This window comes from Salvelinus fontinalis, unplaced genomic scaffold, assembly GCF_029448725.1.
Source record: "Salvelinus fontinalis isolate EN_2023a unplaced genomic scaffold, ASM2944872v1 scaffold_0078, whole genome shotgun sequence".
NCBI lineage: Eukaryota > Metazoa > Chordata > Actinopteri > Salmoniformes > Salmonidae > Salvelinus > Salvelinus fontinalis.
The window spans coordinates 415,888-441,626 of NW_026600287.1; the positions used below are offsets into that span (position 1 = coordinate 415,888).

The window sequence follows — 25,739 nt, forward strand, 5'->3', positions numbered from 1 at the left end:
ACTGTCTCTCCTCTGATATACAGTTAGTTACTGTCTCTCCTCTGATATACAGTTAGTTACTGTCTCTCCTCTGATATACAGTTAGTTAGTGTCTCTCCTCTGATATACAGTTAGTTACTGTCTCTCCTCTGATATACAGTTAGTTAGTGTCTCTCCTCTGATATACAGTTAGTTACTGTCTCTCTGATATACAGTTAGTTACTGTCTCTCTGATATACAGTTAGTTACTGTCTCTCCTCTGATATATAGTTAGTTACTGTCTCTCCTCTGATATACAGTTAGTTAGTGTCTCTCCTCTGATATACAGTTAGTTACTGTCTCTCCTCTGATATACAGTTAGTTAGTGTCTCTCCTCTGATATACAGTTAGTTACTGTCTCTCTGATATACAGTTAGTTACTGTCTCTCTGATATACAGTTAGTTACTGTCTCTCCTCTGATATACAGTTAGTTACTGTCTCTCCTCTGATATACAGTTAGTTACTGTCTCTCCTCTGATATACAGCTAGTTGCTGTCTCTCCTCTGATATACAGCTAGTTGCTGTCTCTCCTCTGATATACAGCTAGTTGCTGTCTCTCCTCTGATATACAGTTAGTTACTGTCTCTCCTCTGATATACAGTTAGTTACTGTCTCTCCTCTGATATACAGCTAGTTGCTGTCTCTCCTCTGATATACAGCTAGTTGCTGTCTCTCCTCTGATATACAGTTAGTTACTGTCTCTCCTTTGATATATAGTTAGTTACTGTCTCTCCTCTGATATACAGTTAGTTACTGTCTCTCTGACATAGTTAGTTACTGTCTCTCTGATATACAGTTAGTTACTGTCTCTCCTCTGATATACAGTTAGTTACTGTCTCTCTGATATACAGTTAGTTACTGTCTCTCTGATATACAGTTAGTTACTGTCTCTCCTCTGATATACAGTTAGTTACTGTCTCTGTTATAGTTACTCAGTTACTTTCCTCCAGCTCAGTATTTACTCAGTGTTTTCCACATACTCTTACCCTGCCCCCTTTCTCTCTCTGTTCTATTCTAAACAACAAACACAGAGCCCTCTAATGGACAATGAATTCCCTCAGAAACTGAGATTTCAATAGACTCAAATATGGTTATGGTTTGAGGACAGATTTATTTTACGTGGTTGACAAATGGTAAGCACTGATTTTTGAGTGTATAGCGGGTGTGGTGTCCTGTGGGAGTCTCATTGTGTGTGTCTGTGTCTTCCAGGGTGTCCATGAGTCTAAAGGAGTGACTGAGGACTAACTGTGATGTGTGTGTTCCAGGGTGTCCATGAGTCTAAAGGAGTGACTGAGGACTAACTGTGATGTGTGTGTTCCAGGGTGTCCATGAATCTAAAGGAGTGACTGAGGACTACCTGTGATGTGTGTGTTCCAGGGTGTCCATGAGTCTAAAGGAGTGACTGAGGACTAACTGTGATGTGTGTGTTCCAGGGTGTCCTTGAGTCTAAAGGAGTGACTGAGGACTAACTGTGATGTGTGTGTTCCAGGGTGTCCATGAGTCTAAAGGAGTGACTGAGGACTAATTGTGATGTGTGTGTTCCAGGGTGTCCATGAGTCTAAAGGAGTGACTGAGGACTACCTGCGTCTGGAAGCATTGGTTCAGAAGGTGGTGTCTCCCTACCTGGGAACCCACGGCCTCTACTCCAACGACGGATCCTCAATGCAATACTCCTCCTGCGTACTGGGTACGTAGACTAATACTCACACAGCTAAATGATTTAGATTTCATCATGCAGGATTGTTACTCTCCATTCACAGCTGTTCAGCTGATGTGCTGTTAGTTTCCTGTGTTATACTAGTCTAGACGGCCTCAACGTCTGTCTCTAGTCTAGACGGCCTCAACGTCTGTCTCTAGTCTAGACGGCCTCAACGTCTGTCTCTAGTCTAGACGGCCTCAGCGTCTGTCTCTAGTCTAGACGGCCTCAACGTCTGTCTCTAGTCTAGACGGCCTCAACGTCTGTCTCTAGTCTAGACGGCCTCAACGTCTGTCTCTAGTCTAGACGGCCTCAACGTCTGTCTCTAGTCTAGACGGCCTCAACGTCTGTCTCTAGTCTAGACGGCCTCAGCGTCTGTCTCTAGTCTAGACGGCCTCAACGTCTGTCTCTAGTCTAGACGGCCTCAACGTCTGTCTCTAGTCTAGACGGCCTCAACGTCTGTCTATAGTCTAGACGGCCTCAACGTCTGTCTCTAGTCTAGACGGCCTCAACGTCTGTCTCTAGTCTAGACGGCCTCAACGTCTGTCTCTAGTCTAGACGGCCTCAACGTCTGTCTCTAGTCTAGACGGCCTCAGCGTCTGTCTCTAGTCTAGACGGCCTCAGCGTCTGTCTCTAGTCTAGACGGCCTCAACGTCTGTCTCTAGTCTAGACGGCCTCAACGTCTGTCTCTAGTCTAGACGGCCTCAACGTCTGTCTCTAGTCTAGACGGCCTCAACGTCTGTCTCTAGTCTAGACGGCCTCAACGTCTGTCTCTAGTCTAGACGGCCTCAGCGTCTGTCTCTAGTCTAGACGGCCTCAACGTCTGTCTCTAGTCTAGACGGCCTCAACGTCTGTCTCTAGTCTAGACGGCCTCAACGTCTGTCTCTAGTCTAGACGGCCTCAGCGTCTGTCTCTAGTCTAGACGGCCTCAACGTCTGTCTCTAGTCTAGACGGCCTCAACGTCTGTCTCTAGTCTAGACGGCCTCAACGTCTGTCTCTAGTCTAGACGGCCTCAGCGTCTGTCTCTAGTCTAGACGGCCTCAGCGTCTGTCTTGTTTTCACTTCTTCATATCCCTCCCTCCCTCCCTCCTTCCCTCCCTCCCTCCCTCCACTTCTTTCTCCTTCACTCATCCCTCTTCACCCCTCCTCCTATCCTCTCTCCAGAAAAGCGTCTGCAGCGGCGGTGGCCCAAGTCAGGCGACGCCCCCGCAAAGAACCTGGTGATGCACTCCAAGTCCTACAACGTGCCCATGTTGACGCCTGTGGTGGAGTACGATACCGAGACAGGCTCCGTGAGCAGCATGGGCATCCGCCGCCATTCCGTCTGCGAGATGACTTCCTGTCTGGAAGAAGGCGCCATCAACGACATCAGCACCACTTCCTCCCTGGCCTCCGCGGCCCAGTCGGGCCTCTCCTCCCTGGAGCAGGAGCACAGCCTGACAGGCGTTGTTTGTGGTGGTGGAAGTCTGGATCTCTGTGGGTCTGTGGGGTCTGAGTCTTTGGAGTCCCACCTCCAGCCCTCCATCTTTCAGGACTCCCACTCCCCAGGACCCTTCCTCCACGGCGGGGGGGAGTCGACAGTGTCCCCCTCTGTTCTGTGTCAGGTCCACTCTGGTTCGGAGACGGGCTCGGTCCCCAGCTGTTCCTCCAGCCCGGAGACAGTGGTAGATCAGATACTGGACTCTATGGACTCTGACCCTGATGGCATCTTCCTAGACTTCTCCCACCACAGCTGCTCAGACTCTTCCTCCTCTGGTTACAGCAGGGAGAGTGGTAGACAGAGTGTGGTGTAATTTGGGGTTTCTGGGAACTTTTCCCTAATCCCAGTTGGATAATCTTAGATTGCCTGTTTATTCACTACTGATTTCTGGAAAATCTGTGACTAGTGAGAAAGTGTCTGGAGATTTGCAGCTGTATGTCTGATGGATCTCAAGAGAATATCACACCTACTGGCGCCAGCGGTACTCCACTCACACCGTCGTCTCTAAAAACACACCGCTCTTTCTCGGGTCTATTTTTCACGGAATATTTCTACAGTAAACTCCCTTTTATTATTTTTTTTTTTTTTTGTGCTTGATTTTCACTTCTAGTTCTTCGTTTTGAGGATAAACTGTACTTATTTGTATTTTTTTGTGTTTGTATTACTGACTGACAACTTTGAATCAGTCTGAGGTGCCTCTTCAAGTCTTGTGAAAGGCCCAGTGGAAAGGAAACCGTTTGAGGTGCCTCTTCAAGTCTTGTGAAAGGCCCAGTGGAAAGGAAACAGTCTGAGGTGCCTCTTCAAGTCTTGTGAAAGGCCCAGTGGAAAGGAAACAGTTTGAGGTGCCTCTTCAAGTCTTGTGAAAGGCCCAGTGGAAAGGAAACAGTCTGAGGTGCCTCTTCAAGTCTTGTGAAAGGCCCAGTGGAAAGGAAACAGTTTGAGGTGCCTCTTCAAGTCTTGTGAAAGGCCCAGTGGAAAGGAAACAGTCTGAGGTGCCTCTTCAAGTCTTGTGAAAGGCCCAGTGGAAAGGAAACAGTCTGAGGTGCCTCTTCAAGTCTTGTGAAAGGCCCAGTGGAAAGGAAACAGTTTGAGGTGTCTCTTCAAGTCTTGTGAAAGGCCCAGTGGAAAGGAAACAGTTTGAGGTGTCTCTTCAAGTCTTGTGAAAGGCCCAGTGGAAAGGAAACAGCCTGAGGTGCCTCTTCAAGTCTTGTGAAAGGCCCAGTGGAAAGGAAACAGTTTGAGGTGCCTCTTCAAGTCTTGTGAAAGGCCCAGTGGAAAGGAAACAGCCTGAGGTGCCTCTTCAAGTCTTGTGAGAGGCCCAGTGGAAAGGAAACAGTTTGAGGTGTCTCTGTGAAAGGCCCAGTGGAAAGGAAACAGTTTGAGGTCTCTGTGAAAGACCCAGTGGAAAGGAGAGATCAATCAGACCTAGCTGGGCTCTCTGGGATGACCCCCACCTGGTTCACCAGAGGTCATGAGTTCATTGCTTTCTCAACATGTCTCTTGTTCAAGAGGCAGTGCTGGGGTGAGGAGATAAGATAGTGTTCACATGTCTTAATTTTAAGCAGTAGGTGTCATGTAGACCTGGGTGATATTTCTGCCACAGTGATCTGTGGCTGGGCCTTTGTTTCTGCTTCAACAATGCCCCCATGTGGACGGGATGTGCAAGTGTCTGCTGCGCCAGAGTCAAATCTTAATGTCAAATACACAAAGAGATGTGTTTTTGGAACGTGAAGGAGCTGATGGCTCAGTGGTAAGGATCTCACCCCATAAGCATGGGGTTGTAGGTATGATTCCTGACAAAGCCTGGAGGACTGTGACAATTGCTGGGCGTTTCCCCTCCTGTGAACAGCAGAAGTTACGGAGGAAAACCAATGGAAAAAGTAGACCTGTAGGTTTTTGAAAACTAAGGGTTGTCTACGTATGACCCTCAACACATCCTGATCCAGAGCTGTGACTGGGGTTTGAACCTACAACCCTGAACATACGGGGTGAGATCTTTACACCAGAGCCACAGACTCCTTCACACCTCTAACTGTTTTCTTTGTCATTTTCACATTGAGAATTGCTGAAATTTCCACCAAATCAAACCCAAGATTTGAACCCATAACCTCTGTGTTTGACGGCAGGAATTGAACCTCAAAGACTCTCACACTTCTAGCTCTTCTTACTAGGATCCAAATAGTTAAACACATGCCTTCTCTCAACTAATGATTTAGTATGATCGTTTGTATTCTAAATGAACTTGTATGACACAGCCATGACCAACTTCTGGAGTTGGTTTTATGATTTTCTAAACAATGACACTTTCAAATGTATTAATTATCGTAGCACTTGATAGACAAGTCATTCTGATTTGATCTCATGATTATGTCAAACTGAACCTCAACTCAAACTTGACATTTAATGCAGAATTTTTGTTGGTCTGTTCAAGATTATGGGCTTGATTCAATCCGTTGCGCTGAAGAGCTGCTGTGTAGCGTGATTTACATTGTCACCTGACCCCCTTTACGTTACAACTTTATTCTAAAATGTATAAAAAAAATGTAATCCCTCATCAATTTACATGCAATACCCCATAATGACAAAGCAAAAACCATTAAAAAAAAGTTTTGCAAATTTATTACAAATAAAAAATGAAATATGACATTTACAAAAGTATTCAGACCCTTTACTCAGTACTTTGTTGAAGCACCTTTGGCAGCGATTACAGCATTGAGTCTTCTTGGGTATGACGATACAAGCTTGGTACACCTGTATTTGGGGAGTTTCTCCCATTCTTCTCTGCTTAAGAGGACCTGCAATGCCAGAGATGTTTTATTTTATTGAACCTTTATTTAACCAGGAAAAGCCCATTGAGACCCAGAGTCTCTTTTTCAAGGGAAAGAAGGCAGCAACAATCAATACATTACAGAATTAAAACATACAACAACATGATCCAGCCTAAAAAAAGCATTTACACTCCTCCGTAACAGTCTCCCATCAATATTTTTTAATTCATTCAGTGGCACTAACATATCTAGATGAAGCATGGATTGTAGATTATTCCATGATGTTCAAGTCCGGGCTCTGACTGGGTCACACAAGGACATTCAGAGACTTGTCCCGAAGCCACTACTGCGTTGTCTTGGCAGTGTGCTTAGGGTCGTTGTCCTGATGGAAGGTGAACCGTTCACCCCAGTCTGAGGTCCTGAGCGCTCTGGAGCAGGTTTTCATCAAGGATCTCTCTGTACTTTGCTCTGTTCATCTTTCCCTTGATCCTGACTAGTCTCCCAGTCTCTGCCGCTGAAAAACATCCCCACAGCATGATGCTGCCACCACCAGGCTTCACCGTAGGGATGGTGCCAGGTTTCACCGTAGGGATGGTGCCAGGTATCACCGTAGGGATGGTGCCAGGTTTCCTACATTTACATTACATTTAAGTCATTTAGCAGACGCTCTTATCCAGAGCGACTTACAAGTACATACATTCATACTTTTTTTTTTTGTACTGGCCCCCTCGTGGGAATCGAACCCACAACCCTGGCGTTGCAAGCGCCTTGCTCTACCAACTGAGCTACACGGGACTTCCTCCAGGCGTGACACTTGGCATTCAGGCCAGAGTTCAATCTTGGTTTCATCAGACCAGAGAATCTTGTTTCTCATGGTCTTTAGGTGCCCTTTTGAAATATTTACGACTAACGTCTTGTTTCTCATGGTCTGGGTCCTTTTGGCAAACTCCAAGCGGGCTGTCATGGGTCTTTATACTGAGGAGTGGCTTCCATCTGGCCACTCTACCATAAAGGCCTGATTGGTGGAGAGCTGTAGAGATGGTTGTCCTTCTAGAAAGTTTCTCATCTCCACAGAGGAACTCACCTCCTGACCAAGGTCCTTCTCCCTCGATTGCTCAGTTTGGCCGGGCGGCCAGCTCTAGGAAGAGTCTTGGTGGTTCCAAACTTCTTCCATTTAAGAATGATGGAGGCCACTGTGTTCTTGGGGACCTTAAATGCTGCAGACATTTTTTGTTACCCTTCCCCAGATCTCGACACAATCCTGTCTCTGAGCTCTACGGACAATTCCTTCAACCTCATGGCTTGGTTTTTGCTCTGACATGCACTGTCAACTGTGGGACCTTATATAGACAGGTGTGTACCTTTCCAAATCATGTCCAATCAATTGAATTTACCACAGTTGGACTCCAATCAAGTTGTAGAAACATCAAGGATGATCAATGGAAACAGGATGCACCTGAGCTCAATTTTGAGTCTCATAGCAAAGGGTCTGAATACTTATGTAAATAATTGTATAAATTAGCACCCCAAAAAACCTTTTTCTTTGTCATTATGGTTTATTGTGTGTAGATTGCTGAGGAATTGTTTTTATTTAATCCATTTTAGAATAAGACTGTAACGTAACAAAATGTAGAAAAAGTCAAGGGGTCTGAATACTTTCCGAAGGCACTGTATGCAGACTGCAAACATTCTTTAAATGTCAATCGTGCTATACAGGGGATCTTCAGCACTATGGGTTGAACATAGCCCTAACATGCCCTAACAGCAAGTATCACACTTGATTTTTATTAAGATTAATAACTTTCTACAGCTCTTTTCTTTTTGTTCCCATTGGTTCTGTTCAGGCTGATGTGTATCCAGACAGACATTGGTTCTGTTCAGGTTGATGTGTATCCAGATAGACATTGGTTCTGTTCAGGCTGATGTGTACCCAGATAGACATTGGTCCTGTTCAGGCTGGTTGCTGATGTGTATCCAGACAGACATTGGTTCTGTTCAGGCTGATGTGTATCCAGATAGACATTGGTCCTGTTCAGGGTGATGTGTATCCAGACAGACATTGGTCCTGTTCAGGGTGATGTGTTCAGACAGACATTGGTTCTGTTCAGGGTGATGTGTATCCAGACAGACATTGGTCCTGTTCAGGGTGATGTGTTCAGATAGACATTGGTCCTGTTCAGGGTGATGTGTATCCAGACAGACATTGGTCCTGTTCAGGGTGATGTGTATCCAGACAGACATTGGTTCTGTTCAGGGTGATGTGTATCCAGATAGACATTGGTTCTGTTCAGGGTGATGTGTATCCAGACAGACATTGGTCCTGTTCAGGGTGATGTGTATCCAGACAGACATTGGTTCTGTTCAGGCTGATGTGTATCCAGACAGACATTGGTCCTGTTCAGGCTGATGTGTATCCAGACAGACATTGGTTCTGTTCAGGGTGATGTGTATCCAGACAGACATTGGTTCTGTTCAGGCTGATGTGTATCCAGACAGACATTGGTCCTGTTCAGGCTGGTTGCTGATGTGTATCCAGACAGACATTGGTCCTGTTCAGGCTGATGTGTGTCCAGACAGACATTGGTTCTGTTCAGGCTGGTTGCTGATGTGTGTCCAGACAGACATTGGTTCTGTTCAGGCTGATGTGTATCCAGACAGACATTGGTCCTGTTCAGGCTGGTTGCTGATGTGTATCCAGACAGACATTGGTCCTGTTCAGGCTGATGTGTGTCCAGACAGACATTGGTCCTGTTCAGGCTGGTTGCTGATGTGTGTCCAGACAGACATTGGTCCTGTTCAGGCTGGTTGCTGATGTGTGTCCAGACAGACATTGGTCCTGTTCAGGCTGGTTGCTGATGTGTGTCCAGACAGATATTATGGTTAACATTATTTACATGTCAGTTTATATCAATGATGATTCCCATCAAGAGATACGATCGCTTGATTTGATCCGAGTGTCTCCACAAGGGGTGGTTTGTATGAAGAAATGTAATGTATATGAAATATGTTTTAAGTGAAGAAAGTGATTGGCAAGGAATTAATTATGATCTGCATCCTAAGATGGCACCATATTCCCTACATAGTGCACTTCTTTTGAACAGGACCCATAGGGGTCTGGTCAAAAGTAGTGCACTATATAGGGAATAGGTATTGGTACACAGCCATGAAGGAATCTAAACTGTTGTTTTGCTCATATGATGTACAGAGGAAGAAACTGAAAGTTGAGTCTGAGTGACACAACAAAGTCCATTTTTATTTTCCTTATAAACACCTAGAACTGATGAAACACACCAGCCCACAAAAAGTTTATTTTCTTCTTCAACATAAATATGCAGACTTCCTTTGAAAACGGAATCACAACGCAAACAACAAAGGTGCGTCTGAAATGTCACCCTATTCCCTAAGTAGTGCACTCCTTTTGACCAGGGCTGGCACCCTATTCCCTATGTAGTGCACTCCTTTTGACCAGGGCTGGCACCCTATTCCCTATGTAGTGCACTCCTTTTGACCAGGGCTCTGGTGCACTAGGGATCAGGATGGCATTCCAGACAGGTTCAGAGTCATTTTCTAAATACATTTTTCAGACTCAAGTGACTGCAAATTGTGTCTTTTCTCTCGCAACCACAAAACACGAGTGACCATCTTCACAACAACAATAAAGAAACAAATGCCAAAGAGAGAAAGAGACGACACCATGTTTTCTTAAAGCATTTCCAATAATGTGAAACCGAAACAGTTATTTTGTTTTTTTTAAAGAGTGTTAATAATAATACAGTTTTATCCAGCAAATAAAAAGCACGTTGGTCATCTTCACACAGACTGTGTCACGGCAAAAAGTACAAAAACAACAACAACTACAACGGTTTGTGTGACAGAAACATGTAACATGGTTTTTATACACTACTGTGAAGTGCACATTGTCAGGCAGTCCAAACGGTAGCGGCGAACCATCGACTGTGTGTACAGCAACTAAGACCTGGGACCTCTTTGTTCTAAATATAATACAAACATGTTCAGTCTGTGTTGAGCTACGAGTTATTGCTTGAAATACAGTCTAACCATTGAAATAACTCAGAATGTGCTGTGAGAAAACCATGCAACGTAAACTAGTAGAAAGGGAAGGAGGGCGAGACAAAGCAACATTTTGACTGGGTTGTGATGATGGCTCACAAGCCTGAGTAGCAGTATTCAACCAGACTGCACACATCACTGTGTCTGCTTTAGAAAATAGGCTTGGGAGTACAGAAGCCAATACTGAATGGTATCACCATAAAATAAACAAATTTCCATTACAGACTTGTACAAGTGTGTACCAGGACAAATATAAGCACCCCCCCCAAATGTTCATTATACGAGTAACATAGTTAACAATGCTCAGTCACACACCGTTTAGTTTTGGCTAGCGGGCCTGGATGTCTCAGTTTGACATACAGAATACTAACCCAGATATGTTGGCTAGGTTTACATATTCCCATCCACCCAGTACAGTACTGTACCTCCCATCTAGCCAGTACAGTACCTCCCGTCTAGCCAGTACAGTACCTCCCGTCTAGCCAGTACAGTACCTCCCGTCTAGCCAGTACAGTACCTCCCGTCTAGCTAGTACAGTACCTCCCATCTAGCCAGTACAGTACCTCCCATCTAGCCAGTACAGTACCTCCCATCTAGCCAGTACAGTACCTCCCATCTAGCCAGTACAGTACCTCCCATCTAGCCAGTACAGTACCTCCCATCTAGCCAGTACTGTACCTCCCATCTAGCCAGTACTGTACCTCCCATCTAGCCAGTACAGTACCCCCCATCTAGCCAGTACAGTACCTCCAATCCAGCCAGTACAGTACCTCCCATCCAGCCAGTACAGTACCTCCCATCTAGCCAGTACAGTACCTCCCATCTAGCCAGTACAGTACCTCCCATCTAGCCAGTACAGTACCTCCCATCTAGCCAGTACAGTACTTCCCATCTAGCCAGTACAGTACCTCCCATCCAGCCAGTACTGTACCTCATCTAGTCAGTACAGTACCTCCCATCCAGCCAGTACAGTACCTCCCATCTAGCCAGTACAGTACCTCCCATCTAGCCAGTACAGTACCTCCCATCTAGCCAGTACAGTACCTCCCATCTAGCCAGTACAGTACCTCCCATCTAGCCAGTACAGTACCTCCCATCTAGCCAGTACAGTACCTCCCATCTAGCCAGTACAGTACCTCCCATCTAGCCAGTACAGTACCTCCCATCTAGCCAGTACAGTACCTCCCATCCAGCCAGTACAGTACCTCCCATCTAGCCAGTACTGTACCTCATCTAGTCAGTACAGTACCTCCCATCTAGCCAGTACAGTCCCCTATTTTCTCACCAATCATCTGAGTGATGTGTTTTATCCTGCCTCTATCTCTCCACTACAGCCGTCACTTAGCTTATCATTAGAAACGCCAAACACACAGAAACATTGTTCATCTATTCTGAACTTTGGTGTACTGCTGTTGTCGTCAAAAGCAACAACAAAAAAAGCCTCCATTGAGTTTACCAGAAAGTACAACGTGTTTGTGTGTATATAGGCTTTAAAACACGTCGTTATTACAGTCCGTCTATGATCGGAAACAACTACAGTTCTCACAGTGAAATGACTGCGTTTGTGTGTCACAGTCGTCAAACTAAACAGCTGCATTATAATGCACATTGTCATTACTAGTCTGAAGTGATGGAACTATTTTACCTTTTAAACTGAACTGTCATCTTGCTGTGTTTTGATCCCATCTCTCTGAGAACACAAAACCTCTATAGCTTAAAATAACTTTTTAAACAACAACAAAAAAATACTGAAAGGGTAAAATAAATATATCTTGAATTGCACAAGTGAAATGTAAGCACTCCGTTATGAGCTCTGAGAATGGGGCTGTTTGTCCGTCAGACCATAGATACAGGGAAGCCCAGTCAGTCCGTGAGCGAAAGGACAACAGCGCCCTTCTGTGGTGAGAGAATGTATCACATCTTCCAGAGCCAGCAGTGACCTGATCAGTTTACTGTCATGATTTGATCTTCCAGAGCTGAGGACAGAAAGGTGTGGTAAGTTCTTCCTTCATACTGATATCTACACACTCAACAAGTCAACTCCATTTCAAATAAACTGGTGCATAAGTACTATTACCACACACACACACACACACACACACGTTACCTTCAGGTTGAAGCCTAGTAGATCACTGATGACCCCAGACACAGCAGACAGGATGACCACCTGTGTGATGTTGTAGAGCAGAGGGTTCATCGTCAGACCATACAGCCTGAACGGAGCATCCAACTCCTGGGGAGTGAGAGGAGGTTAGGAGGGGAGGGTGGAGAGAAGGGGAAGAGATTAATAATGGAGATAAGATGAGAACGAGAACAAATAGAGAGATGGAGATAGCCGTACCTTCAATAGTTTGGTGGCCAGCTTCAGTACGTTGTTGACTAATGTCAGATCCTCCTTCTTGTTTGGTTTCTTCTCCATCTTCAGGTACAGATTAATCTGGTGAAAACAGCTAGTCAATAGAGTTGAGCCTTAAAGGAAATGTCCAGCCCAAACCACTCGTTCCTTTAATTTACAGTGTTAAATAACACTAATATGTGAGAATATTTTTGTGAATCAATGTTTCATTTTGGCGTTATAATAAGGTTGGTAGCAACATGGAAAATAGTTGAGGAAATCTGTTGCAACTCAAGTTGCCTACAAGATCCACAATGCAATGCTCTCTCTATGGGCTGGCTGGCTATGTAGCAAGCAAACACACAATATCAGCATGTAAACTACCAGTTAGCTTTAAACTCGCCTACAATCTCACCATGTTTAATCTGCAGATGGAGTCTGACATTCGCATCGGCAGATATACTTTTGAAGAGATGGGAAACGTTGCCCATGCTATGTCAATGGACCGGGCGATGCATTCTGGGTGATTCTGGGACAAGGAACGAATGAGTCTACTGGGCTCTACCTCAAAACCCCGAAATCGGCACGAATTTCGTCAACAAGTACAACATTACAAATATTTTCCAAGATGTGACATAATTAACTTGCTATCTGTAATATCGTATACATTTGTAATCGTGGAGAATAGGTACGTTTCTCGACAAATACACGGACTTTGAGAAGGGATTGCGTGATTAGCTTAGCAACCGCGTTACGCAGCATGACAACGTGAACGCGATTGGTCGACGGTCTACTGGGTGGGGCGTTAGAATATCTTCTATCAATTCAATTCAAGGGGCTTTATTGACATGGGAAACGTGTTATTAACATTGCCAAAGCAAGTGAGTTAGATAATATACAAAAGTGAAATAAACAATAAAAATAAACAAATCTATCTCTGCCATGCAATGCACCCTGGACTAAAGAGGCAGACAAATATGCTAGAACCTCCATTAAATTACACATTTCTCAAGGTAGGAATATAGCAAAAATATGATCAATGGCTCATTCGAGAGAAGACATCCTCCCAAGTTAAAACATCGGCCAGTATTGAAATCTGACATGTATGATAGACGTTTTCGCCATCTAAAAGTCCTATTAACTTCCAGTGTAGTGAGAGAGACTTTATCACGGTGCTGCTTTTACCCGTCTGCTTGAACGTCAATAACTCAGAGACACGTGAAATTACCATGGAGACGAGAGAACATCACTCAGAGGTGCACAACAACAATATAACATTCAAAATGGACGAACCTTTTGTTTAACATGTTCTGTCACTTAAAATGTGTGTTCCGATGTAACTACACAAGTTAGCAAGTGTGGTACATCTGCTAGTTCTTCCTCAGTATTAATTGGCGAACTTCCAAAGTCTTGCTATAAACTGTACCAGTTGTGTGTGTGCCTCCCTCCATGCCTGTCTACCTGTTCTGTCAGTAAGATGGAGGTGCTGCTGGTCTCTGAGTCTGTCTACCTGTTCTGTCAGTAAGATGGAGGTGTTGCTGGTCTCTGAGCCTGTCTACCTGTTCTGTCAGTAAGATGGAGGTGTTGCTGGTCTCTGAGCCTGTCTACCTGTTCTGTCAGTAAGATGGAGGTGCTGCTGGTCTCTGAGCCTGTCTACCTGTTCTGTCAGTAAGATGGAGGTGTTGCTGGTCTCTGAGCCTGTCTACCTGTTCTGTCAGTAAGATGGAGGTGTTGCTGGTCTCTGAGCCTGTCTACCTGTTCTGTCAGTAAGATGGAGGTGTTGCTGGTCTCTGAGCCTGTCTACCTGTTCTGTCAGTAAGATGGAGGTGTTGCTGGTCTCTGAGCCTGTCTACCTGTTCTGTCAGTAAGATGGAGGTGTTGCTGGTCTCTGAGCCTGTCTACCTGTTCTGTCAGTAAGATGGAGGTGTTGCTGGTCTCTGAGCCTGTCTACCTGTTCTGTCAGTAAGATGGAGGTGTTGCTGGTCTCTGAGCCTGTCTACCTGTTCTGTCAGTAAGATGGAGGTGTTGCTGGTCTCTGAGCCTATCTACCTGTTCTGTCAGTAAGATGGAGGTGTTGCTGGTCTCTGAGCCTGTCTACCTGTTCTGTCAGTAAGATGGAGGTGCTGCTGGTCTCTGAGCCTATCTACCTGTTCTGTCAGTAAGATGGAGGTGTTGCTGGTCTCTGAGCCTGTCTACCTGTTCTGTCAGTAAGATGGAGGTGCTGCTGGTCTCTGAGCCTGTCTACCTGTTCTGTCAGTAAGATGGAGGTGTTGCTGGTCTCTGAGCCTGTCTACCTGTTCTGTCAGTATGATGGAGGTGCTGCTGGTCTCTGAGCCTGTCTACCTGTTCTGTCAGTATGATGGAGGTGCTGCTGGTCTCTGAGCCTGTCTACCTGTTCTGTCAGTAAGATGGAGGTGTTGCTGGTCTCTGAGCCTGTCTACCTGTTCTGTCAGTAAGATGGAGGTGTTGCTGTATTTCTTGGTGGTCTCTGAGCCCAGGGTAACAAAGCGGAGCAGGAAGAGAGACAGAGAGGAACACCAGATCACCAGCTCCCAGTTATAGTGACACTCCAGGAAGGTGTGGTGGATATGGAGCAACTACAGAGAGGAGGAGAGAAGAGCTTGTTTTAACGCTCGTCCCACTCAAACATATAGATAGAATAACAGGTGAAAAAACATTCCAACCGTTACTAACTGTATTAGAGCAAAAAGACAAGGTAGGACTGTAGCAGGCTGATAATAGTGACTCACGCTGACCTGAGCACAGCAGATGAAGACTACAGAGAGGGTGAGGAGGAAGGCAGAGGACACGATCACATCCACCGACCGCTGAGGACCCCTTCTCTGTAACGCACATTTGAAATACTTTGGTTGGACAAACACACTTATCCACCCACTCACGACACACACAACACATCTCCTCAGACACACACGTCTATCGCACACAACACATCTCCTCATGGACACAGAGGGGAGGTTCAGGTAGACATGATGGAACAACAACACATCTCCTCATGGACACAGAGGGGAGGTTCAGGTAGACATGATGGAACAACAACACATCTCATGGACACAGAGGGGGGGGTTCAGGTAGACATGATGGAACAACAACACATCTCCTCATGGACACAGAGGGGAGGTTCAGGTAGACATGATGGAACAACAACACATCTCCTCATAGACACAGAGGGGAGGTTCAGGTAGACATGATGGAACAACAACACATCTCCTCATGGACACAGAGGGGAGGTTCAGGTAGACATGATGGAACAACACATCTCATGGACACAGAGGGGAGGTTCAGGTAGACATGATGGAACAACAACACATCTCCTCATAGACACAGAGGGGAGGTTCAGGTAGACATGATGGAACAACAACACATCTCCTCATGGACACAGAGGGGAGGTTCAGGTAGACATGATGGAACAACAACACATCTCATGGACACAGAGGGGAGGTTCAGGTAGACATGATGGAACAACAACACATCTCCTCATGGACACAGAGGGGAGGTTCAGGTAGACATGATGGAACAACAACACATCTCATGGACACAGAGGGGAGGTTCAGGTAGACATGATGGAACAACAACACATCTCATGGACACAGAGGGGAGGTTCAGGTAGACATGATGGAACAACAACACATCTCCTCATGGACACAGAGGGGAGGTTCAGGTAGACATGATGGAACAACAACACATCTCCTCATGGACACAGAGGGGAGGTTCAGGTAGACATGATGGAACAACAACACATCTCATGGACACAGAGGGGAGGTTCAGGTAGACATGAGGGAACAACATCACATCTCATGGACACAGAGGGGAGGTTCAGGTAGACATGATGGAACAACAACACATCTCCTCATGGACACAGAGGGGAGGTTCAGGTAGACATGATGGAACAACCAGTAGGAGAACATAGAACACACCTTGAGATATGAGCGCAGAGAGAGCCACATCTTAATGTTCTGGACTTTCTTCAGACGGAAGTGAGGCACCTCCGACTTCCTGGCTCGCCGTGCCGACGTCAGGTGACCAAACAGCTTGGCGAATAGCAGCCTCTGTCAGGTACAACACACACACATACAGTATACGTGTAAGTGATAAGACCTTTAGAAATAAAACCTCTTCAGAATGTCTTCATGTAACAATCAATGGTCAATGTTGCATCTGTAATTACACCTGTTTGTATGTCCTCTCGGCCACGCTGAGCAGGAAGAAGAAGAGCCAGATGAGACAGACGCGCACCATGAAGCTGAGAGTTACCATGGTGATCACCATGACGTCGGAGGAGGAGCCGAACGCCACAGAGATGAGCTCATTGGCTGAGAGCTGTGTCAGCTGTTCTAGGTCCTTGTACTGAGACAGCCTATAGGCGAAGGGCGTCAGGCCCAGAGTCACTGACACCAGGTTACCAAAGACCTGGTAGCCAATACCTGGGGTGAACAGGTTGACCTGGAGGAAGGTAGAGATGGATAGATGGAGAGACGGGGGGAAGGAGAGATGGAGAGGGGTGGAGAGACAGGAGAGATAGAGGGAGGGGGTGGAGAGATAGTGGGAGGGAGAGACAGGAGAGAAGGAGGGAGGGAGGAGGTGGAGAGATAGTGGGAGGGAGGGAGGGGGTGGAGAGATAGTGGGAGGGAGAGACAGGAGAGGGAGAGAGGGAAAGAGATAGAGACAGGAGAGAGACAGCCATTATTTATATCTTTCATGTCATTGGTCTAAGTTATAGAGAATGTAAAGTGATCTGAGAGAAATGTGGCATATATAACATATATATATATATATACATATATAACTGCCTTCCAATATCATGAAGTCCAATCTGCATTCATTAACATTCTAGTTGATAAAATCCCCCAGGTGGGTGCTGGAGGCGATGGAGGTGCTGGAGGTGTGTTCCCGGTCTTACATTGTAAAGCGTTACACTACACACCAGATGTAATCCCTGACAACAGTATCACGGCCCTGGCTGTTCCTCACCCTGTTCATGATCATACCGCTGATCTCCAGGACAGACATGTCAGCCTTCTTACAGTCGTTCCCCTCCCAGACGATGGCACTGACCCGCTCCAGACCCGGGTTGCTGCTGTGTAGCCACGTGTGACCCTGTAGAGGACACAACTAGATCAACACAATAACGACCGTTACACGCTGAGGGTTTGAGGCTAATCATCATTGACGAGGTTAATATGACCGTGGTTACCATGGTTACGTCAGAACACACAGTGACAACAAAAACAGATTAATAGGAACATTCACCAAAACCTCTTCATTAATGTTGCAACCGTTTTATTGCAAGCTCAGTCCTACACTTACCCCCTCCTTCTCTAACCTTTGACCTTTGATCTCTAACCCCTGATAAACAGGGTGAAGGGGTCATCTCTGTACTCCTTCTTGGTAGCAGGGCAGGCTGCAGCTCCCTCTCCCTCTGTCAAACCCTAACACCACACGTCTAACCTTTGACCTCAAACCCACCTGGTGAAAGGGGTCATCTCTGTACTCCTTCTTGGTAGCAGGGCAGGCTGCAGCTCCCTCTCCCTCTGTCTCGCTGGTGCAGGAGGAGCGACACTCAGCACAGTGCAGGAAGTCCTCCCACAGCAGGTCCTCTGTCTCGGACTCGTGTCTGGTGCTCTCTGAGTCCTGGGTCCGCAGGCTGGAGCACCGAGAACTACAGCTGGTACCGGACTTAGGAGTCTCCTAGAGAGAGCGGGGGGGGGGGGGGGGGGGGGGGGGCGGTGATGGTGAGTGTGTGTGTGTGTAGGGGGTGGAAATGTGTGTGTGTGTGATGTAGCTAAGTGTACCCACACATTGAGAGCGTGTCTATGAACTGTATGTGTGCGTGCGTGCGTGTGTGTGTATGTACAGTTGAAGTCGGAAGTTTACATACACCTTAGCCAAATACATTTAAACTCAGTTTTTCACCATTCCTGACATTTAATCCTAGTAAAAATTCCCTGTCTTAGGTCAGTTAGGATCACCACTTTATTTTAAGAATGTGAAATGTCAGAATAATAAGAGAGAATGATTTATTTCAGCTTTTATTCAATTCAATTCAATTCAATCAATTCAATCTTAGCTTTTATTTCTTTCATCACATTCCCAGTGGGTTAGAAGTTTACATACCGGTACACTCAATTAGTATTTGGTAGCATTGCCTTTAAATTGTTTAACTTGGGTCATAAGTTGGGTGAATTTTTGGCCCATTCCTCCTGACAGAGCTGGTGTAACTGAGTCAGGTTTGTAGGCCTCCTTGCTCGCACACGCTTTTTCAGTTCTGCACACAAATGTTATATAGTATTGAGGTCAGGGCTGTGTGATGGCCACTCCAATACCTTGAGTTTGTTGTCATTAAGCCATAATGCTACAACTTTGGAAGTATGCTTGGAGTCATTGTCCATTTGGAAGACCCATTTGCGACCAAGATTTAACTTCCTGACTGATGTCTTGAGATGTTGCTTCAATATATCCACATAATTTTCCATCCTCAAGATGCCATCTATTTTGTTAAGTGCACCAGTCCCTCCTGCAGCAAAGCACCCCTACAACATGATGCTGCCACCCCCGTGCTTCACGGTTGGGATGGTGTTCTTCGGCTTGCAAGCCTCCCCCTTTTTCCTCCAAACATAACGATGGTTATTATGGCCAAACAGTTCTATTTTTGTTTCATCAGACCAGAGGACATTTCTCCAAAATGTACGATCTTTGTCTCCATGTGCATTTGCAAACCGTAGTCTGGCTTTTTTATGGTGGTTTTGGAGCAGTGGCTTCTTCCTTGCTGAGCGGCCTTTCAGGTTATGTCGATATAGGACTCGTTTTACAGTGGATATAGATACTTTTGTACCTGTTTCCTCCAGCATCTTCACAAGGTCCTTTGCTGTTGTTCTGGGATTGATTTGCACTTTTCACACCAAAGTATGTTCATCTCTAGGAGACAGAACGCATCTCCTTCCTGAGCGGTATGACGGCTACGTGGTCCCATTGTGTTTATACTTGCGTACTATTGTTTGTACAGATGAACGTGGTACCTTCAGGCGTTTGGAAAGGATGAACCAGACTTGTGGAGGTCCACAATTTTTTTTCCGAGGTCTTGGCTGATTTCTTTTTATTTTCCCATGATGTCAAGCAAAGAGGCACTGAGTTTGAAGGTAGGCCTTGAAATACATCCACAGGTACATCTCCAATTGACTCAAATGATGTCAATTAGCCTATCAGAAGCTTCTAAAGCCATGACAAAATTTTCTGGAATTTTCCAAGCTGTTTAAAGGCACCAGTCAATACAGTGTATGTAAACTTCCGACTTCAACTGTATGCAAGTGTGTATGTATGTATGTATGTATGTTGTATGTATGTATGTATGTATGTATGTATGTATGTATGTATGTATGTGTGTGTGTGTATGTAAGTGTGTGTGTGTATGTATGTACTGTATGTAAGTGTGTGTGTGTGTGTATGTGTGTATGATGTGCAGTATGTACTGTATGTAGGTGTGTGTGTGTGCATGTATGTACTGTATGTAAGTGTGTGTGTGTATGTACTGTATGTAAGTGTGTGGCTGTGCGTGTCTCTGTGTGAGTGTGACCAACCTGGGTGGTGTGGAGGTCACCCACCTCAGTGTTGATGGTGTAGTGTTTCTTGTAGTGATGTGGTTTCCTGTTGCGCAGCGTGCAGTCGCTGCTGATGCGCTCTACGCCCCTACGGATGGCGGTGTAGGACGCTTCAGGATCCTCCTCACTAGACGCCTCATCAGACATGTTCTCCACACCCACACCACGGCTCTGGGTCTCCTGGCAGGAAGACAGGTTGGACAGATTCCTACCTTCAGACTAGAGAGTGTCTATTTATACATGGCTAAACTCACCTGTTTCAGGACAGGTGTGTGTGTGTGTGTGTGTGTGTGTGTGTGTGTGTGTGTGTGTGTGTGTGTGTGTGTGTGTGTGTGTGTGTGTGTGTGTGTGTGTATTAGCTACTTTGTGTACCTGCTGACGGAGAGCAGTAGCAGTGTGTTGTGTGGTGGTGTGTGTGTCACCTTGTTGTTTACCTCAGAAAGATGGCGCCGATAGAAATGGCAGCTTCGCTTCTAGCCCTTAGGAAACTGTGCACTATTTAGTTTTTAAAAAATGTATTATTCCTTACATTATTGGCCCAGAAAACCTTAAGTGTACAGCCGGGAAGAACTATTGGATATCAGAGAGACGTCAACTTACCAGCACTACGGCCAGGAATATGACTTTCCCAAAGCGGACCCTTTGTCTGCACCTCCCAGGGCATTTGAACTGATTCCAGAGGCCGACCCAAAACAACGCCGTCGGAGGAGAGGGTGGCGGAGCGTCTTCTAGTGAGGCTTCAGATGCGGCACACCACCCAACGCTTCTGAGTACATTACACGCTAATGTCCGGTCCCTAGTTAACGAAGAAGGAGAGGGTGGCGGAGCGTCTTCTAGTGAGGCTTCGGATGCGCGCACACCACCCAGCACTTCTGAGTACATTACACGCTAATGTCCAGTCCATAGTTAACAAAGAAGACGAAGTCAGGGCAAGAGTTGCTTTCCAAAGAGGAAACATGGCTAGCTGTCCGTACAGCAAATGGGATTTTCAGTGCATCGCGCCGTCAGGAATCAACATCTCTCCGGTAAGAAGAAGGGCAGGGGGTGTATGTTTCATGATTAACAACTCATGGTGTAATTGTAACAACATAAAAGAACTCAAGTCCTTTTGTTCCCCTGACTTAGAATTCCTCACAATCAAATGCCGACCTTATTATCTCCCAAGAGCACTTTCTTCGGTTATCGTCACAGCCGTGTATATCCCCCCGCAAGCGGATACCGAGACAACCATCAGGGAACGTCACTGGACTTTATGCAAACTGGAAACCATATATCCTGAGGCTGCATTTATTGTATCTAGGGAATTTAACAAAGCAAATTTGAGAACAAGGCTACCTAAACTCAATCAGCATATCGATTGCAGTACATGAGCGAGTAACACGCTCGACCATTGCTACTCTAACTTCCGCAATGCGTACAAGGCCCTGTCCTCCTTTTGGCAAATCTGACCATGACTCCATCTTGTTGCTCCCCTCCTATAGGCAGAAACTAAAACAGGAAGTGCCCGTGCTTAGGTCTATCCAACGCTGGTCTGACCAATCGGATTCCACGCTTCAAGATTGCTTCGATCACGTGGACTGGGATATGTTCCGGGTAGCCTCAGATAATAACATTGACATATACGCTGACTCGGTGAGCGAGTTTATAAGGAAGTGTATAGGAGATGTTGTACCCACTGTGACTGAAACTTTCCCTAGCCAGAAACCCTGGATTGATGGCAGCATTTGCTGCTGAAAGCACGTACCCCCGCATTTAATCATGGCAAGGCGACTGGAAACACGGCCAATACAAACAGTGTAGTTATTCCCTCCGTAAGGCAATCAAACAAGCAAAGCGTCAGTATAGAGACAAAGTGGAATCGCAATTGAACGGCTCAAACACGAGACGTATGTGGCAAGGTCTACAGACAATCATGGATTACAAAAAGAAACCGGGCATCGACATCTTGCTTCCAGACAAATTAAACAACTTCTTTGCGCGCTTTGAGGACAATACAGTGCCACCGACACAGCCCGCTACCAAAGACTGTGGGCTCTCCTTCACTGCAGCCGATGTGAGTAAAACATTTAAACGTGTTAACCCTCGCAAGGCTGCAGGCCCAGACGGCATCCCTAGCCGCATCCTCAGAGCATGCGCAGACCAGCTGGCTGGTGTGTTTAAGGACGTATTCAATCAATCCCTATCCCAGTATGCTGTCCCCACATGCTTCAAGATGGCCACCATTGTTCCTGTTCCCAAGAAAGCTAAGGTAACTGAACTAAATGACTATCGTCACGTAGCACTCACTTCTGTCATCATGAAGTGCTTTGAGAGTCTAGTCAATGATCATATCACCTCCACCCTACCTGACACCCTGGACCCACTCCAATTTGCTTACCGCCCCAATAGGTCCACAGACGATGCAATCGCCATCACACTGCACACTGCCCTAACCCATCTGGACGAGAGGAATACCTATGTAAGAATGCTGTTTATTGAATACAGCTCAGCATTCAACACCATAGTACCCTCCAAACTCATCATTAAGCTTGAGACCCTAGGTCTCGACCCCGCCCTGTGCAACCGGGTCCTGGACTTCCTGACGGGCCGCCCCCAGGTGGTGAAGGTAGGAAACAACATCTCCACTACGCTGATCCTCAACACTGGGGCCCCACAAGGGTGCGTGCTCAGCCTCCTCCTGTACTCCCTGTTCACCCATGACTGCATGGCCATGCACGCCTCCAACTCAATCATCAAGTTTGCAGACGACACTACAGTGGTAGGCTTGATTACCAACAACGACGAGAGACGGCCTACAATGAGGAGGTGAGGGCCCTCGAAGTGTGGTGTCAGGAAAATAACCTCTCACTCAACGTCAACAAAACAAAAGAGATGATCGTGGACTTCAGGAAACAGCAGAGGGAGCACCCCCCTATCCACATCGACGGGACAGCAGTGGAGAAGGTGGAAAGTCTGGTACGGCAACTGCACCGCCCACAAACACAGGGCTCTCCAGAGGGTGGTGCGGTCTGCACAACGCATCACCGGGGGCAAACTACCTGCCCTCCAGGACACCTACAACACCCGATGTCACAGGAAGGCAAAAAAGATCATCAAGGACAACAACCACCCGAGCCACTGCCTGTTCACCCCGCTTCCATCCAGAAAGTGAGGTCAGTACAGGTGCATCAAAGCTGGGACAGAGAGATTGAAAAACAGCTTCTATCTCAAGGCCATCAGATTGTTAAACAGCCATCACTAGCACAGAGAGGTGGCTGCCTACCTACAGACTTGATATCAATGGCCACTTTAATAAACGGAACACTTGTCACTTTAATAATGTTTACATATCTCGCATTTCTCATCTCATATGTTGTATACTGTCTACTGTATCCTTCACTATCTATTCTTTACTATCTATTGCATCTTAGCCGCTCTGTCACTGCTCATCCATATATTTTATATATATTCTCATCCCATTCCTTTACTAGATTGTGTGTATGAGGTTTAGTTGTGGAATTATTAGATATTAGGTTTAGTTGTGGAATTGTTAGATATTACCTGTTAGATATTAGGTTTAGTTGTGGAATTGTTAGATATGAGGTTTAGTTGTGGAATTGTTAGATATGAGGTTTAGTTGTGGAATTGTTAGATATTACCTGTTAGATATTAGGTTTAGTTGTGGAATTGTTAGATATTAGGTTTAGTTGTGGAATTGTTAGATATGAGGTTTAGTTGTGGAATTGTTAGATATGAGGTTTAGTTGTGGAATTGTTAGATATTACCTGTTAGATATTAGGTTTAGTTGTGGAATTGTTAGATATTAGGTTTAGTTGTGGAATAGTTAGATATGAGATTTAGTTGTGGAATAGTTAGATATGAGGTTTAGTTGTGGAATTATTAGATATGAGGTTTTGTTGTGGAATAGTTAGATATTAGGTTTAGTTGTGGAATAGTTAGATATGAGGTTTAGTTGTGGAATTATTAGATATGAGGTTTTGTTGTGGAATTGTTAGATATTAGGTTTAGTTGTGGAATAGTTAGATATTACCTGTTAGATACTGCTGCACTGTCAGATATAGAAGCATAAACATTTCACTACACTCGCAATAACATCTGCTAACCACGTGTATGTGATTTACCTTGCTGACGGGGGGAAGTAGCAGTGTGTTGCATGGTGGTGGTGTGTGTGTGTATAAATGTGTGTGTTACCTTGTTGTTTACCTTGGTGACGGGGGGCAGCAGCAGCGTGTTGAGAGGCGGGGGTGCGGTCCAACACGTCTCGTCTGACCTCAGCAGCAGGTCACAGTGGTGAGATCCTCCATCGTGGAGCTGTAGCCCCTCCTCACTACTCTTACAGGTTATCCTCCCATCCAGAGACACATAGCCATTATCTGTCTCTGTGGACTTGTCTATGGACAGCTTGGACTTCTTAGACCTGAGAGGAGAGATGGAGGGGGAGGTTAAAGGGGGGAGGCGGTCGAGGTGGAGAGACAGGACAGGCAGACAGTCCCAAGTTCATCCAGCATGCATAAATCAGAACAAGACAGAATGACTTGGATCAAGTTGGTACTAATTGAAGCCATGGCATGGGAGCAGAGAAACTAAGTTCTAAATGGGATGGGTTACTGGTGCTACTAAGCTGTATTCAAATAGAGTTGATTTGAATAGGATTTGGGATTGGGATGACTGACAGTGACCATTAGATTTCTGGTGTGAAAAGGTTGGATTTTTAATACTGTTTCTAGATTGAAAAGACTCAAAAACTTCCCCAGTGATCCCTTTTAACAACTATAAAGCCTTTACTGATGTTTATGCTTCGACATCTTTGGCTCCATGCTTCTCTTGGCCATAGCTTGAATAGTTGAATGTGCCGTAACATTGGCAACAATATAAAACAAAGCTGCAAAATCCCTTTTTCCACACACAGAAAAATGATAACAAAGATGGAAGACAGACCTCTCCTTTCACATACTTTGGCCCGCTGAGGAACCCGTCGAGACAAGTCAATAATCAAACTCGCGTTGAAAAGCATTTGAATTTGTATCCCTTCTGTGTGTGTCCAGTTAAAATAACACCGTTTAATAACTTCTTATCTCAGCCAAATAATTATCTTACCAGATAATGTTTATCATATAGTGGGAAGAATGATTTTCATAAACATATATTTACTATGTACACTACCGTTCAAAAGTTTGGGGTCACTTAGAAATGTCCTTGTTTTTGAAAGAAAAGCACATTTCTGTCCATTAAAATAACATCAAATTGATCAGAAATACAGTGTAGACATTGTTCATGTTGTAAATGACTATTGTAGATGGAAACGGCAGATTTCTTAATGGAATATCTACATAGGTGTACAGAGGCCCATTATCAGCAACCATCACTCCTGTGGTACTGTAGGGTTAAAATTGATTTCGGGGGTCTTCTAAAGACCCCCACCATTGATTATGTTGTTATGAGTTTGCTTGTGTGCCATTGTACTTATGCTCACTGTATAGCTGAATATTGAGGCCTCTGCCTGTGTCTAGCTCTCTGCTAAAACCCGCAGCCCCGCGTCTGTGAGAAAAGGTGAGAAAAGGGTGATAGCGAGACACAGAGAGACAGTGTCTGTTTTTCTCTGAAACATTGGCAGATGTGCATTCCGCTGAGACAGGTTCTCAGAAACTTTGTGTTAAGAATAACTTGTTCTTTTAGCTGCACATGCAGGTTTTGATATAGGAGATCACACCATAAGGTGACATAGGAGATCACACCATAAGGTGACATAGGAGATCA

The 25,739-nt window shown here is 45.5% G+C and overlaps 2 protein-coding genes across 7 annotated transcripts in view; one reads left to right on the forward strand and one right to left on the reverse strand.

Annotated features, from left to right (window-relative positions):
- The window catches only part of LOC129842953 (proline-rich protein 5-like), a 71,856-nt gene extending 62,605 nt beyond the window's left edge, over positions 1-9,251 (forward strand). For all 3 annotated transcript variants that reach the window (XM_055911671.1, XM_055911670.1, XM_055911673.1), the window contains 2 exons: positions 1,565-1,706; positions 2,880-9,251. In XM_055911671.1, coding sequence (XP_055767646.1) covers positions 1,565-1,706; positions 2,880-3,508 — 771 coding nt within the window. In that variant the 3' untranslated portion in view covers positions 3,509-9,251. The remainder of the gene's footprint in view (positions 1-1,564; positions 1,707-2,879) is intronic.
- The window catches only part of LOC129842951 (protein PHTF2-like), a 66,007-nt gene continuing 49,463 nt past the window's right edge, over positions 9,196-25,739 (reverse strand). The window contains exons 7-17 of one of the 4 annotated variants that reach the window (XM_055911668.1): positions 24,186-24,399; positions 19,986-20,162; positions 17,854-18,075; positions 17,359-17,484; positions 16,558-16,830; positions 16,305-16,436; positions 15,126-15,212; positions 14,811-14,966; positions 12,376-12,471; positions 12,142-12,267; positions 9,196-12,010 (exon numbers count right to left, since the gene is read on the reverse strand). In XM_055911668.1, coding sequence (XP_055767643.1) covers positions 11,990-12,010; positions 12,142-12,267; positions 12,376-12,471; positions 14,811-14,966; positions 15,126-15,212; positions 16,305-16,436; positions 16,558-16,830; positions 17,359-17,484; positions 17,854-18,075; positions 19,986-20,162; positions 24,186-24,399 — 1,630 coding nt within the window. In that variant the 3' untranslated portion in view covers positions 9,196-11,989. Of the gene's footprint in view, positions 12,011-12,141; positions 12,268-12,375; positions 12,472-14,810; positions 14,967-15,119; positions 15,213-16,304; positions 16,437-16,551; positions 16,831-17,358; positions 17,500-17,853; positions 18,076-19,961; positions 20,163-24,173; positions 24,400-25,739 lie in introns of those variants that run through there. The other 3 variants (XM_055911667.1, XM_055911666.1, XM_055911669.1) reach the window with 3 other exon arrangements.